The sequence below is a fragment of the Balaenoptera musculus genome, chromosome 5 (genome assembly GCF_009873245.2).
Source record: "Balaenoptera musculus isolate JJ_BM4_2016_0621 chromosome 5, mBalMus1.pri.v3, whole genome shotgun sequence".
Classification (NCBI taxonomy): domain Eukaryota; kingdom Metazoa; phylum Chordata; class Mammalia; order Artiodactyla; family Balaenopteridae; genus Balaenoptera; species Balaenoptera musculus.
Genome location: NC_045789.1, coordinates 68727331 through 68742319, shown reverse-complemented (window position 1 = coordinate 68742319; position 14989 = coordinate 68727331). Strand labels below are relative to the sequence as shown.

Here is a 14989-nt window from a genome sequence, read left to right as displayed (position 1 = left end):
CTAGACAGGACTTAATGATATGGTTATATTAGGGAGTTAAGAACTATTGAAAACAGAAAAAAATATTGTAAAGACATGTTTCTTCATAGTTTTTGAAATGAGAGTAAAAGAGAAAAATAAGACACATTTTAGGACTGGACAGTTGGCCTCATTTGGGTTCATTTAATAGTTGAGATTTGGGCTTATATTGATGATTGTAGTGCCGTTTTCTTCCTGTGCAGAAAGTAAATGTGGGTGATTTTAAACATACTCCATCATTTTTACTCCCCATCCCCCAATTTAAATCTGTTCCAAAGGATCCCTATTTTATAACCTTGTGCTTAATAATTAACATTACCCTTTTTTGTTTTTGTTTTTTTGTTTTCTTCTAGGCTGTATTCATCACCAAAGAAAAAACTTACACCAATGCAGAAATCAGTTAGTCCTTTAGTTTGGTGCAGGCAAGTTTTGGATTACCCAAGTCCTGATGTTGAATGTGCTAAAAAGTCTCTTATCCACAAACTTGATCAAACTATGTCAGGTATGTCTATAATTTTACTTGTAAATTCATCTCTTTGCTTTCTTTAATCAAAAAACAGATAAATGTTGACTGGTATGTTTTTAGGAAGGCAGTTCTTTGCTTGGGGGTGTTTTCCAAATCACATTGTGCATGCTATCGTGAGTTTTTGCCATATGCACATAACCCTGTTCTGTTATTTTCTTAATAGCTTTTTTAAAAAATCTCCATATTTTTATTTAGCTTCATCCTAAAAAATATCCATGAAATAATGGATTTTATGTAATAAGGTTTTTTTGATGCAAGCTAAAATAAATAATTATTTTTAAAAAATGTTTTGTCTGGTATCATCTAAAATCATCTCACCAGCCTCAGGGAAATTTTGATGTGGTAGAAAGCTACAGGTTGAGAACCAAAGACCCCTCATTCTCACTCTGTCACTTAGTTGCTATGTGACTCTGCGAATTATTTAACTCCTATAAGCTCAGTTTTCTTATAAGCATGATGAACCCTGTAAGTGTTATTTAAGGATTAAATGATAATGTTGAAAGAGGCTAGCATGTTTTTCTGGCTCATGGTAGTGCTTAATAAATGTATTCATTTCCCCTCTCTTTTTTTTTTTTTTTAACTTGGCATTTTAAGTTAAATTGCTTTTATATTCTATTGTTTAATAGCATTCACAAAGCTGACAAAATGTATGTGTCACTATTTATGGTATTTAATGTAGCATGCCAGTGTGTTAGAAATGTAGGAAAAATATTATTGACTCTTTCTTGGAATTACTCTCAGTCTTTTAAAAATATGTTTCAAAAAAAAAATAAAAAAAAAGAATATCAGTTTCTGGGAATTCCCTGGGGGTCCGGTGGATAGTACTCAATGCTTTCAGTGCTGGGGCCCTGGTTCAGTCCCTGGTCAGGGAACTAAGATCCTGCAAGCCTCGCAGCGAGGCCAAAAAAAAAAAAAAAAAAGAATATCAGTTTCCTGGAATACTCATGTAGTAAAAGATTGATACATGATTACTAATCCTAAGTAGAGTTTTGTTTTTTGCTTTGTGTTTACTTGGCAGCCATGTCCTTAAAATTGCTTTTTTTTGGCTTTATTATTGAAGTATGTGCTCTTTTGTTAGAGTGTAAGCTGCAAATGGTCAGGGGAGGCAGTGGGGAGCCTACACAGTTAAACTGTCATATAGTAAAGTGTAGTTTGTTCGGCAGGAGCAGTGGTTATTATAAGAAAATAATGTATGGGATGGACATAGGGGAGAAAACCAAAGCTGTTGCACTTCAAAAGTAGCAATTGGAGTGAGTAGCTTTTTGCTTTATTATAACAAAGGTATTAAAGATAGTAGGAGCATGTAAGAAAAGCTGTTATTCTTGAACCAAAACTAGGTGTAATCAAGTACTGGATCTGCTTAACAGTGTTTAGATTTTATAGCTGTATGCACAGAGCAATAGCTATAGCTGTATATATTTAAAGAAAAATAATTTGGCTGTTGCAAGTTTGAACCTTGTAGTCCTAAACCTCTCTTTTCCCAGGTTAAAGGGAAGATTGTTTTTTGTTTTTTTTTTTTTAATTTTACACTTTATTTATTTATTTTTGGCTGTGTTGGGTCTTCGTTTCTGTGCGAGGGCTTTCTCCAGTTGCGGCAAGTGGGGGCCACTCCTCATCGCGGTGCGCGGGCCTCTCACCATCGCGGCCTCTCTTGTTTCGGAGCACAGGCTCCAGACGCGCAGGCTCAGCAACTGTGACTCAGCGGGCTCAGCCGCTCCGCGGCATGTGGGATCTTCCCAGACCAGGGCTCGAACCCGTGTCCCCTGCATTGGCAGGCAGACTCTCAACCACTGCGCCACCAAGGAAGCCCGGGAAGATTGTTTTTTAAGTGTATTTTTTTGATAAGGCAAAGCTTCCTAGGAACTTAGCCATTATATTCTAGCACAGCCGTTTCTACTCCATCATACTCAGCTTCTCTTTAGTGTACCAGCACATGTTCCTAAGGTATTCTTCTCTTGTTTTTTTTGATAGCGCATTATCTTTTTTACCCTTATTCTCCCTCCGGTTTTCTTTTCAGTCTTCTTTAAAGTTTCTCCCTTCTCTGCCCATCTTTTTGTGTGTGTTTTGGGGGGGGGGGTAAGATTTATATAGCACAAAATTTCCCACTTCCACCATTTTTAAATATACAGTTCATACAGTTCAGTGGCATTAAGTACATTCACATTGCCATCACCACTGTCTATCTCCAGAACTTTTTTGTTATCCCATACTAAAATTCTGTACCCATTTAACTTCCCATTCCTCCTACCTCCCCCCCACCCCCGCCCCATCTGCCCAGGTGTCTCTTTTGCCCCATTTCTCTCTGTTTTGATGATTTCATCCATTCATACTATATCCAGTATCATCTTTATTCAAACTAATCTCCTTTATTTATGCATATATTCAATTAATATTTTTTGAGAGCCTGTTATGTATCAGGCGTTGGGGAAAGGGTAGCGGATACATGATGAAGAAAGACTAACACTGTACCTGCACTCATGGAGTTTATCATCTAGTAGGGGAAACATGTTAATACAAATAATTTTTATAACTGGTGATATGTAATAAAAGAATAATCTACAGTGCTTTGAGCTTGGAGAAATTAGAATTTTACTTCAGGAAGTAATGTTTGGCCTGAGTCCTAAAGATTCAGGAAAATTTAAGTGGGCTAAAGGGGAAGGCGACAGAGGGAGTAGAGTGTTCCAGGTGGTGAGAACAGCGTGTGTAAAGGCTCTGTGGGAGGCCTGTGGGAGCATATGGGCGGGAGCCTGGCGTACATGAGGAACTGGACATGAGATCAGAACAGTATGTAGGAGCCAGACTCTGCAAGGCCTTAGGGACCATGTTAAAGGTTTTGGACTTTATTCTAAAAGCAATGGGAAGATACTGAAGGGTTTTATTCAAGGGTATGGTATGTGTTGGCAAGAAGAAATTATAGGATTTGCACGTTGATGAGGACATGCTTAGCTGTAGTATGGAGAGTAGATTGGAGAGGGCCAAAAGTGAACCGTAGGATGCTTTTGAGGAGGGTTGATGATGATAGCTGGGTAGTGTGTGTTGGGGGGAAAGGGTCGTAGTGGACATGAAAAGGTGTGAAAGGAAAAAGGAATGAACCAAATATGAGGAAATGAGGGAGAAGAAAGTATCAGCAGTGATTTCTAGGTTTCCAGCTTGTGTAATAGGATGAATGTTGTTATCATTCTGAGATAGAGATCCCAGGAAGAGAATTTGTTTTAGCTCAAAAATAATGAGTTTGGATTTGGACTTGTTGGCTCTGGGGTGCATTTACCATACCCTCAGGGGAGACATTAAATGGGCAGCATATATGGGACTGAAGCTCATGGAAACTTAGGCCTGGAGATATAAGTAATGGATATTTGGGGGAATAGAGATAATAACTAATGTTGGGAGTATGAATGAGATTTCTCAAGAAAAAGAATATGGTTTAGAGCGAGAAGATAAAAGAGTTGAGAACTTGAAATGCTAGTGATTAAATAACCAAATAAAGAGAGACTGCACTTCAAAGGAAATAGAAGAGTAAAGAGATAGGAAGGAATGAACACCCCTATTTCTGCTCGTTGATATATTGAGATCATGCTACATACTACATACTAAATATGTTTAGTGGTGTCTTGTCTCATGGTGAATATGTAGAAAACTATACTGGCCAACTTACCACACTATCCAACTAAACAGAAAAACTAAACAGAAAACATGTGTTCCTCCTCCCAAAACCAGTGCTCTGCTTATAGGCAAACCAGAAACTTCAGAACCATCTTATTTTTTTTCCCTTTAGTAATCCTTACCGGTTTTTAATATTTATCCTTTTCTTCCTTTTTTTTTTTTTTTTGGTCACTTTTATTGCCTAGTTCAGTCTAATCTATTTAACATTAGAATTTCCATCAGTTTTTTTTCCTTAAGCTGATTGGATCATACTGCTCTTGCTCAAAAGTCCCTGATGGTGTTATCACTGCTACTGAACAAATTTCAGACTCCTGAGCATAGTATTCCAGGCCTCCTGTGACCTGGCCCCAGCTGGTTTTTCCTGTTTTGTCCCTCACCATGAGCTTTACCTTTCTAGATTACTCACTGTTATTCCCTGGACACACTATGCATTTTCAAGACATGGCTTTAGTTTATGTTATAAACACAGATGAAAACATATACTTTCCCCGTTTCCAGTGTCCTATCAAATTATTCTCTCAAGACTGCTCCAGTGCCTCTCCTTCCAAAAAGCCTTACTACCTACTTTCTCTCAGTTGTAATGAATTACTCCTATCTCATCATTTCCATTAGCCTCTTTGCGCCTTTATGATAGTACTCATTTCATTTTGCCTTGAAATCACTGTTTTTTCTGCCTGTGCTACTTGGCTTTAGGCCTCTTGAGAAGAAGAACCATGTCACATTTGTGTATTTATTCTGCATAGTACTTTGGTGATGGTCATAAATATGAATAAGCTGTAGATTTTAGAATAGGGTGAAGAAAAGAAAAAATATTTTAAGTATTAATTTTTCTTGTATATAATTGATATCTTAGCCCTACTTTCATACTATTTTTATAATTTTATATGCATAGCACAAATTTTTCCCCTTTTTTGGCAGAAGTATTCTCCTTGGCCCAGAAAATGGGGCGGGGTGGGGGGGTTTCTTTTAAAAGAATTCTTGTGTGTTTGACCTTAATCTGGCCTAAATAGTATTGCTTTATTTTTTCAAAAATCCAAACTTTGGAAAGACTATTTTTAAAACTCATTATTTCATAGTTTTTTGTTGTTATTAGCAGTATGTATTTGTTATAGAAAAATGAGACAACATAAATATGCTTTTATATTCATTTTATTTTTAAAGGCCGTTCAAGGTTGATACGGTTGGAATAAACTTTCCAACAAGATAGAAGTAACTTAATTTAGTAGCTAATAATTTGTTGAGGAGATATTCTTCCTATAGTATTATTTCTGTTTGGTGTGGCTCCTGTTTTATTTGCATAACAAAATTTAAGATAGTGGAAATATTTTGTTGGGATTATTAATGTGATATATTTCTCTCCACTAGTATAGAAATGTTTCTGTGTTTAAACTGAGATAATGACTTACTGAATTTCCTAATTGGAAATTTTTTTTTTTTATAAATTTATTTTTATTTATATTTTTTATTTTTCGCTGTGTTGGGTCTTCGTCGCTGCGCGCGGGCTTTCTCTCGTTGCAGCAAGTGGGGCCTACTCTTCATTGCGGTGCGCGGGCTTCTCATTGCAGTGGCTTCTCTTGTTGCAGAGCATGGGCTCTAGGTGCATGGGCTTCAGTAGTTTTGGCACATGGGCTCAGTAGTTGTGGCTCGCAGGCTCTAGAGCACAGGCTCAGTAGTTGTGGTGCATGGGCTTGGTTGCTCCGCAGCATGTAGGATCTTCCTGGACCAGGGCTCGAACCTGTGTCCCCTGCGTTGGCAGGTGGATTCTTAACCACTCCGCCACCAGGGAAGTCCCCCTAATAGGAAAATTTTTGAGATGTTATTAGCCTTTTCTTCAATTTGATTTTTCCCCTTGTCATTAATGCAGCTCTCAAGAGGCAGAATTTGTATAATAATCCTTTCAACTCCATCAGTTACACAAGTCCTTACAGTCCAAATGCCAGTAGCCCATACAGCAGTGGTTTCAATTCTCCGTCCTCAACCCCAGTGCGACCTCCTATAGTCAAACAGCTAATACTTCCTGGAAATTCAGGTAAGGAGAAATGAAATGGAGTAATTAAGAAATGGTTTTTAACTTACTGCCCTGCCTCAGAAAATAGCTTACTCATCAGTAGTTCAAGTTCCTTTATTTATGAAACCTCCAACTGGTTAGAGAAGATATCATTGAGGTGCTACTTAGCACCAGGTAGTACGGTACTAGGCACCAGTGATACAGATAAGCCAAGTTACATTCATAAAGTTTTCTTTAGCATGTGTGTAAAAGTTTTTTAATGTGGCTTGATAAAATAGGGTCACAGGCTTTATTCTTTTAACCAATAGATGCTTACTGAGTAGCTTGCTTAGGTTGTAAAAGCTACAGAGTTAAAACTCTTTTAATAGGAATTTTAATAAGCTTTGATATTGTAGTTAAATAATAGTACAAGGCTGTATATGAATGTGCCAAGAGGGTGTTTAGAGCTCTAAATGATATGGGAGAGGGATAGATTGCTATAATTGGGGGAAGAATGTTCTGCTGTGGTTCTGTGACTGAGACTGTTATTCTGTAACTTACTGTTCTTTAGATTTCACCCATTCAGTTACTCTTATTACTGCTATTGGTATGATTAATTATCATAGCTTCCTTAAAAATTAAAGTATTATTAACCACCTCAAACTTTTGACTTGCATACTCCCTAGTCTCATCACTTATTGACCCTGAAGTTTGTTCTGTACGTAGGTTGTTACTTGCTACTTATTTCACCCATGACTGTTGTACTAAAAAGGTTGATCTGCCATATTTGTTTAATATAAAGAATTTTATTCAGGCACTATTTGAGACTGACCTTATAGTACTTTTCCTGTCATGTGCACTATGCTCTTCTTGATAACATAAATATTAACTTTCGTATTCTTCTTGCTCTTTTTATGTGCCATTCGTGTTGGAGCTGACTCTTATGGTGAAGAATTCTGGAAAACAAGTTTCAAATAAATCTGTATTAGAAATATTAGTGACAGTCTTGGGATTTTTAAAATTCTTCATTAGAAGTTGATGATCTGATGAAAGCATTTCCTTAGAAACAAATTAGAATCTTTTGGATATGTAAATCCTTTATTCCTCTGACCTGTCTTCTATCCCCCTTTTGGTTTACAGTGATAAAATGAGTTTTTTCATCCAGTCATTTTCTTCATCCCATCTTTGTGCTTCGCTAGTAAACTTCAGAGAACTCCTTGGATCCCCATTACTAGTTTAGCAAAGGAATTTTGTAAACATGGCATAATGTAGGAGAAATGAGCTTAGTGTTCTTTTTTTGGTTTGTCCTAAATCTCTAAGGAGTCCTGATTTTCCTCAAATTATAGCTTTCTTGTTTAGGAAAAGTAGGTGCTTTTATTCAAGGGAAAAGATGGTGGTATTTGCTAGTGACTGAATTTGGGAGGAGAAAACACATCTTAAATTCATCTATTGATAGAGTAGTTTCATTGGCTACCTTGTAAAAGTTGAAATCCTCTAGCATGTATTATTGAACATTAACTACTTGCCAGGTACTGTTTTGAAAACTTAATTGTTTCATAAGAATATAGATAAGTTATAGCTATAAGAAAATGTGTTCTGTATTTGTCATTATATATGAAGGAGTCTTTGTAGCCCTTAACTACTTGCCAGGTACTGTTTTGAAAACTTAATTGTTTCATAAGAATATAGATAAGTTATAGCTATAAGAAAATGTGTTTTGTATTTCTCAATATATATGAAGGAGCCTCTGTAGCCCTCTTTATTCTTAATCAGGTCAATTTTTAATTTTAACATTTGGGAATTTTATAAACAGAAAAGGCAGAATAACAATGAACTGAATCCAAAGATATAATATCAAGTTAATTGCAACAGATGGTTATTCAATTTTTGTTTCACTGAAGTTTGAATCATTTTCTTTTTTAAGGTAATTTGAAAAGTTCGTCAGACAGAAATCCTCCACTCAGTCCTCAATCCTCTATAGACAGTGAATTAAGTGCTTCAGAATTAGATGAAGATTCAATTGGATCCAATTATAAGCTAAATGATGTAACTGATGTGCAGATTCTAGCTCGGATGCAGGAAGAAAGTAAGTATTTTAATTGTTAAAGTTGTGGTCTTTCATTACTGTATAATTTTGTTGTCGTTATTAAATATGTCAAAGTGTTGTGGAATAGTAATGTAGTAAGAATAGAAATGTTGAAATTTCAGAGGCTTTTTCAACAAGTGGACTGGTTTGTTCATTAACTTGTTTTTAGAGTCCATAGTATGTAGAGCAGTTTGCTGTGTGAGGAGCAAAGAAAAACAGGCTATGCTCTGCTTCTGTGACTGGTAATCACACCCTGCATGTTACTCCACACTGTAACTCTGTAGTTATTACTCGGTTGCTCTGTGTTTTCTTAGTGTAGACCAGAGTTTCTCAACTGTTCTTTCATTATTGCCTCCCCAAGGAGCCGATTTAGACATTTTTTTCCCCTTTTTACCCACCCCCACTCCCGTTAAATTTTAATACCATTGATATACTGTATATCTCTTTTTGTACTATAAGGGCCACAAACTATTATGATATCTAAGATTTTTTCCACACCCCCCAAATCAGTTTTTTTCTCCTTGGGGGCAAATTTCATCTTTCTTAGAATGTTTGGTGTAGTCTGTATAAAAGACCTTCATGGGAAAATTGGAATTGTGACATTAAGTTAAATGAAGCATGTGATGTTGCTTTGCAAAGTGGTCCTTGCAACTTTTTAGGTCACATATACCTTTGAGAATCTGATAAAAGTGTTGTCCCCTGTCATTCCCAAAATATGCATATGCACAAAATTTTTCATACTATTTCAAGGGCTCATTAGTGCCCTGACTCTCATCTGAATGTAAGATGTTGGTGATAGTATTATTCTTGCCTGTATATTTTATTGTATGATGCCATAGGCTTAACTGTGAAAGAAGCAGTCTCTCTAACCTTCATAATGAAAAGGTCCTTGAAACACAGATTTCAGAGTCTTGACAGTTGGCTGAGGTAATGGAGCAATGCTATAGTTTAGTTCAAAAATTTTCTGTTTAGGTCCTTTCTTTTATGTAAATATGTAGTAAGTTTTATCAAGCTATAACACTTATTAAGAAACTGCAGTGTTTCTCACTCTGCTAATTCTTGTCTGATTTTCACACATCTTCCCTTAGAAAGATAGAAAGGTTTGGTGCTTGTTTTATCTATCTTTAGCCCTAAAAACTAATAACATTTTACCCTTTTCTTCTGTAACTTGTATATATAACTCCTCACTGGGAGTATGGTATTGTCAGCTAGTGAGGGGTTACTTATTATCATGTATGTGAAAAAAGAATGAAGAATGCTGTGTAACTACCAGTTAGAATATACTTACTCATTTCTTCTATGAACCCTGACTTTTTAGACTGCAGTATTTTGTTAGAAATTCAACCAGCTATTTGCTGTAGTTTTCATATTGTGTGTTGGTAATGCATAATAGAAATTTTAGTCTTACTTTAAAAATCCTTTCTAAGCTATTCACACACACAAATATTTCTTTTCCTGGTGAATTAAAAAAAAACAAAACAAAAAATGCTGAAAATGTGTGTGATACCTCCTTGAAAACACCAGCTTTTTTTTTTTTTTTTTTTTTTTAAAGAGAGAATGATTTTCCTTTTTACAACCTTGTTTCTCCCGTTCTTTGGTAACAAAAATGAAGAGTAACAGATTTGCGCTTTTGCCTGGTTAAGCTCCCTCATTTTTAAAATGAGAAACACACAATCCCATAGTGGTTGTGACTTCCCTAGGACCCCCTTGTTAATGGGGAACCTGCATTGGGATCTGGATTTTTCTTTTCTAAAACACCGCTCTTCTCACTGGTCTGTCGTCTTTTGCTAGGTGACTTTAGTGCCATGTTTGCTATAACATGACACTAAGTAATTTGTTGGTTACTACAGTGGTCCCCAAACCTGACCAAAGGGCTAGACAGGCCCTAGGAATCTGTAGTTTTACAGGTACCCTGGTGTGATTCTCATCCACTACTTTGGGGAACCATGTTGATATCACTTTCTGTGAATGAATATATAACTTAAAAGTTCGATACTCCTGTAGAACAGATCTTTTGGGCTAAACTGCCAATAGTTAGCAGGACTTCCTCAAAATGTTATCTAAATTACATACGTTTTTTTCAATTGTAATTTTTTTTCTCGTTGAATATCTATCAACATTTGTTTTTATTCTAGAAGTTTTTATACTATTTGAAGGGCTCCTAAGGTTGCTTGGGTATTTCTGGAGATATCAAGATAAATAAGGGACTCCTTTGAAAATTCTTACTTGATGGCTTAGAATTTATCTTGTGTTATTGAAGTCTCTTAGGTTATGAAACAACTGAAATTATGTTTGTGCCCAAGTATTGAATTCCTAAGAGTGGAATAGAAGTTTCCTTCATCATCTTCTTGAGTAAGATTAATGCAAGGATTCAGTATCCAGGGAGTATATTTACTCACTGATGTATTCTTTACACTGGTTGGGCAGTAATTGTTTTCCTTCAGTATTCCTTTAATATTAATCTCAAATTTGGATTACTGTCTTTTGGAGTAGAAATATTTTTAAATTTATGGTTCTATTTTTAATATAGATTTTGGATTCAAGAAGAAATGTTGAAATTGGGCAAAAGTTTATGAATTTCATTTAATTTAAAAATAGCCTTTTAGATGTGGTATATGCATCCTTATGTGTGGGAAAGTCTAAGGTGAATCAAGTGAAAGGGAGTTTTCCTTTACACGTTATACCCTATTTGAATTTCTCAATGATAATCTTTTGCTTTTAAACCTTAAAAATATTTAAATGTTTAAAAATAAAACTAAAGAAATAAAATAACACATTCATTATTGTCAGGTCTCCGGCAAGAATATGCAGCCACCGCATCTCGGCGCAGTTCTGGTTCATCTTGCAATTCTACAAGACGGGGTACTTTTAGTGATCAGGAACTTGATGCACAAAGTTTAGATGATGAAGATGACAGTATGCATCATGCAGTATACCCTGCTGTTAACAGGTTTTCACCATCACCACGCAATTCACCTCGACCATCACCTAAGCAGTCACCCCGAAATTCACCTCGTTCTCGATCTCCTGCTCGGGGAATAGAATATAGTAGAGTGTCCCCACAGCCTATGATTAGCCGCTTACAGCAACCTCGCCTTTCCCTTCAAGGCCATCCCACAGATTTACAGACAACCAGTGTTAAAAATGAAGGTAACTATAATGTATGGAAAAAATTTGTCCTTCATATTTCAGTATGAAAGTAACACAGTTTTTACCAAGGTTCTGTATTTCAGAAAGTAGATCAAGAATTTAGACAGTTTATTGTTTTATTAATACTGCGTCAGGGACTTCCCTGGTGGCACAGTGGTTAAGAATCTGCTTGCCAGTGGAGGGAACATGGGTTTGAGCCCTGGTCTGGAAAGATCCCACATGCCATGGAGCAACTAAGCCCGTGCGCCACAACTACTGAGCCTGTGCTCTAGAGTCCCCGAGCCACAACTACCGAGCCTGCGAGCCTAGAGCCCGTGCTCCATGACAAGAGGAGCCACCTCAATGAGAAGCCTGTGCACCGCAAGGAAGAGTAGCCCCCGCTCGCCGCAACTAGAGAAAGCCCATGTGCAGCAGCGAAGACCCAACGCAGCCAAAAATAAATACAATAAAATAAATAAATTTATTAAAAAAATACTGAGTCAATGCAAAAATAAAGGAAGAAGTGAATTTAATTTTACTTGATTATGTTAGTTTTGCTTTGTTATACTCATGAAGTGATCTGTGTATAGATTTTTTTTTTTTTAATTTATTTTTGGCTGCTTTGGATCTTTGTTGCTGCGTGCGGGCTTTCTCTAGTTGTGGTGAGCGGGGGCTGCTCTTCATTGCGGTGCGCGTGCTCCTCATTGTGGTGGCTTCTCTTGTTGCAGAGCACGGGCTCTAGGCACGCGGACCTCAGTGCTTGCAGCATGTGGGCTCAGTAGTTGTGGCTCGAGGACTCTAGAGCGCAGGCTCAGTAGTTGCGGTGCACGGGCTTAGTTGCTGTGTGGCATGTGGGATCTTCCCGGACCAGGGAATCAAACCCGTGTCCCCTGCATTGGCAGGCGGATTCTTAACCACTGAGCCACCAGGGAAGTCCCTGTGTATAGATTTTGATTTAAGCAATTTATGGTTCTTTTTAACAGTTCTGCCCATTTATAGAAACTGTATTGTTTATTTTTATAAGACGTGTACTTCCTGTTAGCTCTTCTAAAATATGCAGAACACTTAAATAAAGAATTTGAGTTTTTAAAAATTTATTTATTTTATTTAATTTTTATTTTTGGCTGTGTTGGGTCTTCGTTGCTGCACGTGGGCTTTCTCTAGTTGCAGCAAGCAGGGGCTACTCTTCGTTGCACTGCTCGGGCTTCTCATTGCGGTGGCTTCTCTTGTTGCAGAGCACGGGCTCTAGGTGCACGGGCTCAGTAGTTGTGGCTTGCAGGCTCTAGAGCACAGGCTCAGTAGTTGTGGGGCACGGGCTTAGTTGCTCCATGGCATGTGGGATCTTCCCAGACCAGGGCTCAAACCTGTCTTCCCTGCATTGGCAGGCGAATTCTTAACCACTGCACCACAGGGAGGCCCAAGAATCTGATTTTTGAATGTTAATTAACATTTTAATTTTCTCCATTGGAAAGAATGTTTTGATTTTTTCTTTTAATTAAATTTCTGTTGTCATAGAAAAACTAAGACGCAGTCTTCCAAACCTGTCCCGAACATCTAATACACAAGTTGACTCAGTGAAAAGCAGCAGAAGTGACTCAAATTTTCAAGTGCCAAATGGAGGAATACCTCGCATGCAACCTCAGGCTTCAGCCAGTAAGTATCTTTTATGTATCAGTTATTTAAAGATAAATGAAAATTACAGATTTTAATTTTGTGCTGAATAGCTGTATTAAACTATAGTAAAATGTAGTGATTATCAATTGCTATAAGATGATCATAGCTGTATTAAAATTTAAAATTTGTCCCTATAAAATACCCAATTGTATCAATACTTAAATCTGTATGAAACTGTGGTCTCTCTAGAATTCTAAAATAAGCAAGTTCTAGCTGTTTAATATATAAATATATATGCCTTAAAAACCTTATATTCTGCAATACTGCACATTAAAAATGACAGGATTTTGGGGGGAAATAGTCCTGAAGCAGACCACTTAAAACCCAAGGAGCTTTCTTACTAGAACATTAATAAAAACAATAATGATCCCATAAAAATAATAGCACAATTAAAGGCATGTTAAATTCTTAATAAATAAAATAAATACTCCAGCAAATGTAGAATTTCCTTTTTTAAAAAAGTTGAAGGTAACCTGATGGAAAGGAACGTTGAGACTGTTGAATTAAGGAGACATATGCAACATAAACAAAGATCAGATAATCATGCAGAAGGAACGTCTAAGACAAAGTGGCCAAACTGAGCCAAGAAGTGATGTGGGAGTAGATGGGCACTCTGTACTTTACAGAGTGACTAAAACAGAATTGAACACTTTCCAAAAAGTATTGCGTATTAAGTAGGGTAGATATGAGCATGCAGTCAAACCAATTTTAAACAACAGAGTTATTTCTACAATCTTAGAAATGCTCAATATGCATGCCTTCTATCCCACAGTTCACATCAGTTTTGTAGTTTGATTCATTCAGTTCCTTTGTAGCATGTTTACTGTCAGTGGTTGAAGTGGTCACTGTGATGTGTTCCTTCATTTCCTTAAAGCTGTGACAAAGAAGTGATACAAACATGAGGTTATTGACTGTCCATTTATAACTTGTGTATTGAGTAACACAACTTTGAAAGCATTCAACTCTTTTTAAATCCCCTTTCACTCTTCCTTGTCTCTATTGTGTTTAGCTGACTTTGTGTAGTTTGTATTAAGCTGCTGTTACTTGGTGGCTCAAAAATCCACAGTCCAGAAAAAAATACATTTGAACCAAAATGACTTTTGTGATATATTGATAAATTTTCCTTATTTACAAATTGCATATGATATTATTTATATTATAGAACTCACATTGTATGGTACCAAACATTCATAATTCTGTTTAATCCTCTGAACAATTCTATGAAGTAGGTTCAATTACTAACACATTTTACAAATTAGGAAATTGAAGCTTTGAAAGGTTACATAAGTTATCTATGATCATACCATACAGCTTATAAGTAGCAAGTTAGGATTCAGACCCATGTTGATCCTGATTGAAAGCCGAAGCCCATTTAGAGAGATTTGTCACATCAGTGGTTTAGTACTAAGACATAAAAATTATCCAGAAATAGTATTCTTTTTTTTTCCAAGATAAACTCTAAAATTTAAGGCGTTGTAGAAAATTGATACCTAGAGATTTGGGTACCTCATTTTTTTAGATGGAGGTGTGCAAAAACGTGTTTTTATACCACATTAAATTTTAAACACACAGACCACTTGAACTGTGTGTTTAAGAGTGCCATTATGGTACTCATATTGTACTCACAAATGGTGTAGAAAATAGAGATTCACAAAATTTTAAAAATGAAAGTAAAGGTACAGTTTGAACTCTTAAGTTACTGCTGAAGTGGTGAGGGATAGGTTTTGTGCCTTTAAACCTGCAAATTAAGTTAATTTGATTTAATAATATCCTGTTTCTGGGGTTTTCTTCCCCCTTGGGAAGAGCAATCCACAGTGTTAACACAACAGGAAAGAAACTTTTACATCATTAAGAATATTAAGTAACAAAACTCATGTATATTATAAGCTACGCTTTTACAGTCTAT

The 14989-nt window shown here is 36.4% G+C and overlaps 1 protein-coding gene across 5 annotated transcripts in view; it reads left to right on the top strand.

Annotated features, from left to right (window-relative positions):
* Positions 1-14989, top strand: part of SLAIN2 (SLAIN motif family member 2) — a 140687-nt gene that overhangs the window by 94213 nt on the left and 31485 nt on the right. For 4 of the 5 annotated variants that reach the window (XM_036852426.1, XM_036852424.1, XM_036852425.1 and 1 more), the window contains 5 exons: positions 372-520; positions 6072-6236; positions 8119-8280; positions 11071-11430; positions 12925-13062. In XM_036852426.1, the coding sequence (XP_036708321.1) occupies positions 372-520; positions 6072-6236; positions 8119-8280; positions 11071-11430; positions 12925-13062 (974 nt within the window). The remainder of the gene's footprint in view (positions 1-371; positions 521-6071; positions 6237-8118; positions 8281-11070; positions 11431-12924; positions 13063-14989) is intronic. The other variant, XM_036852427.1, reaches the window with a different exon arrangement.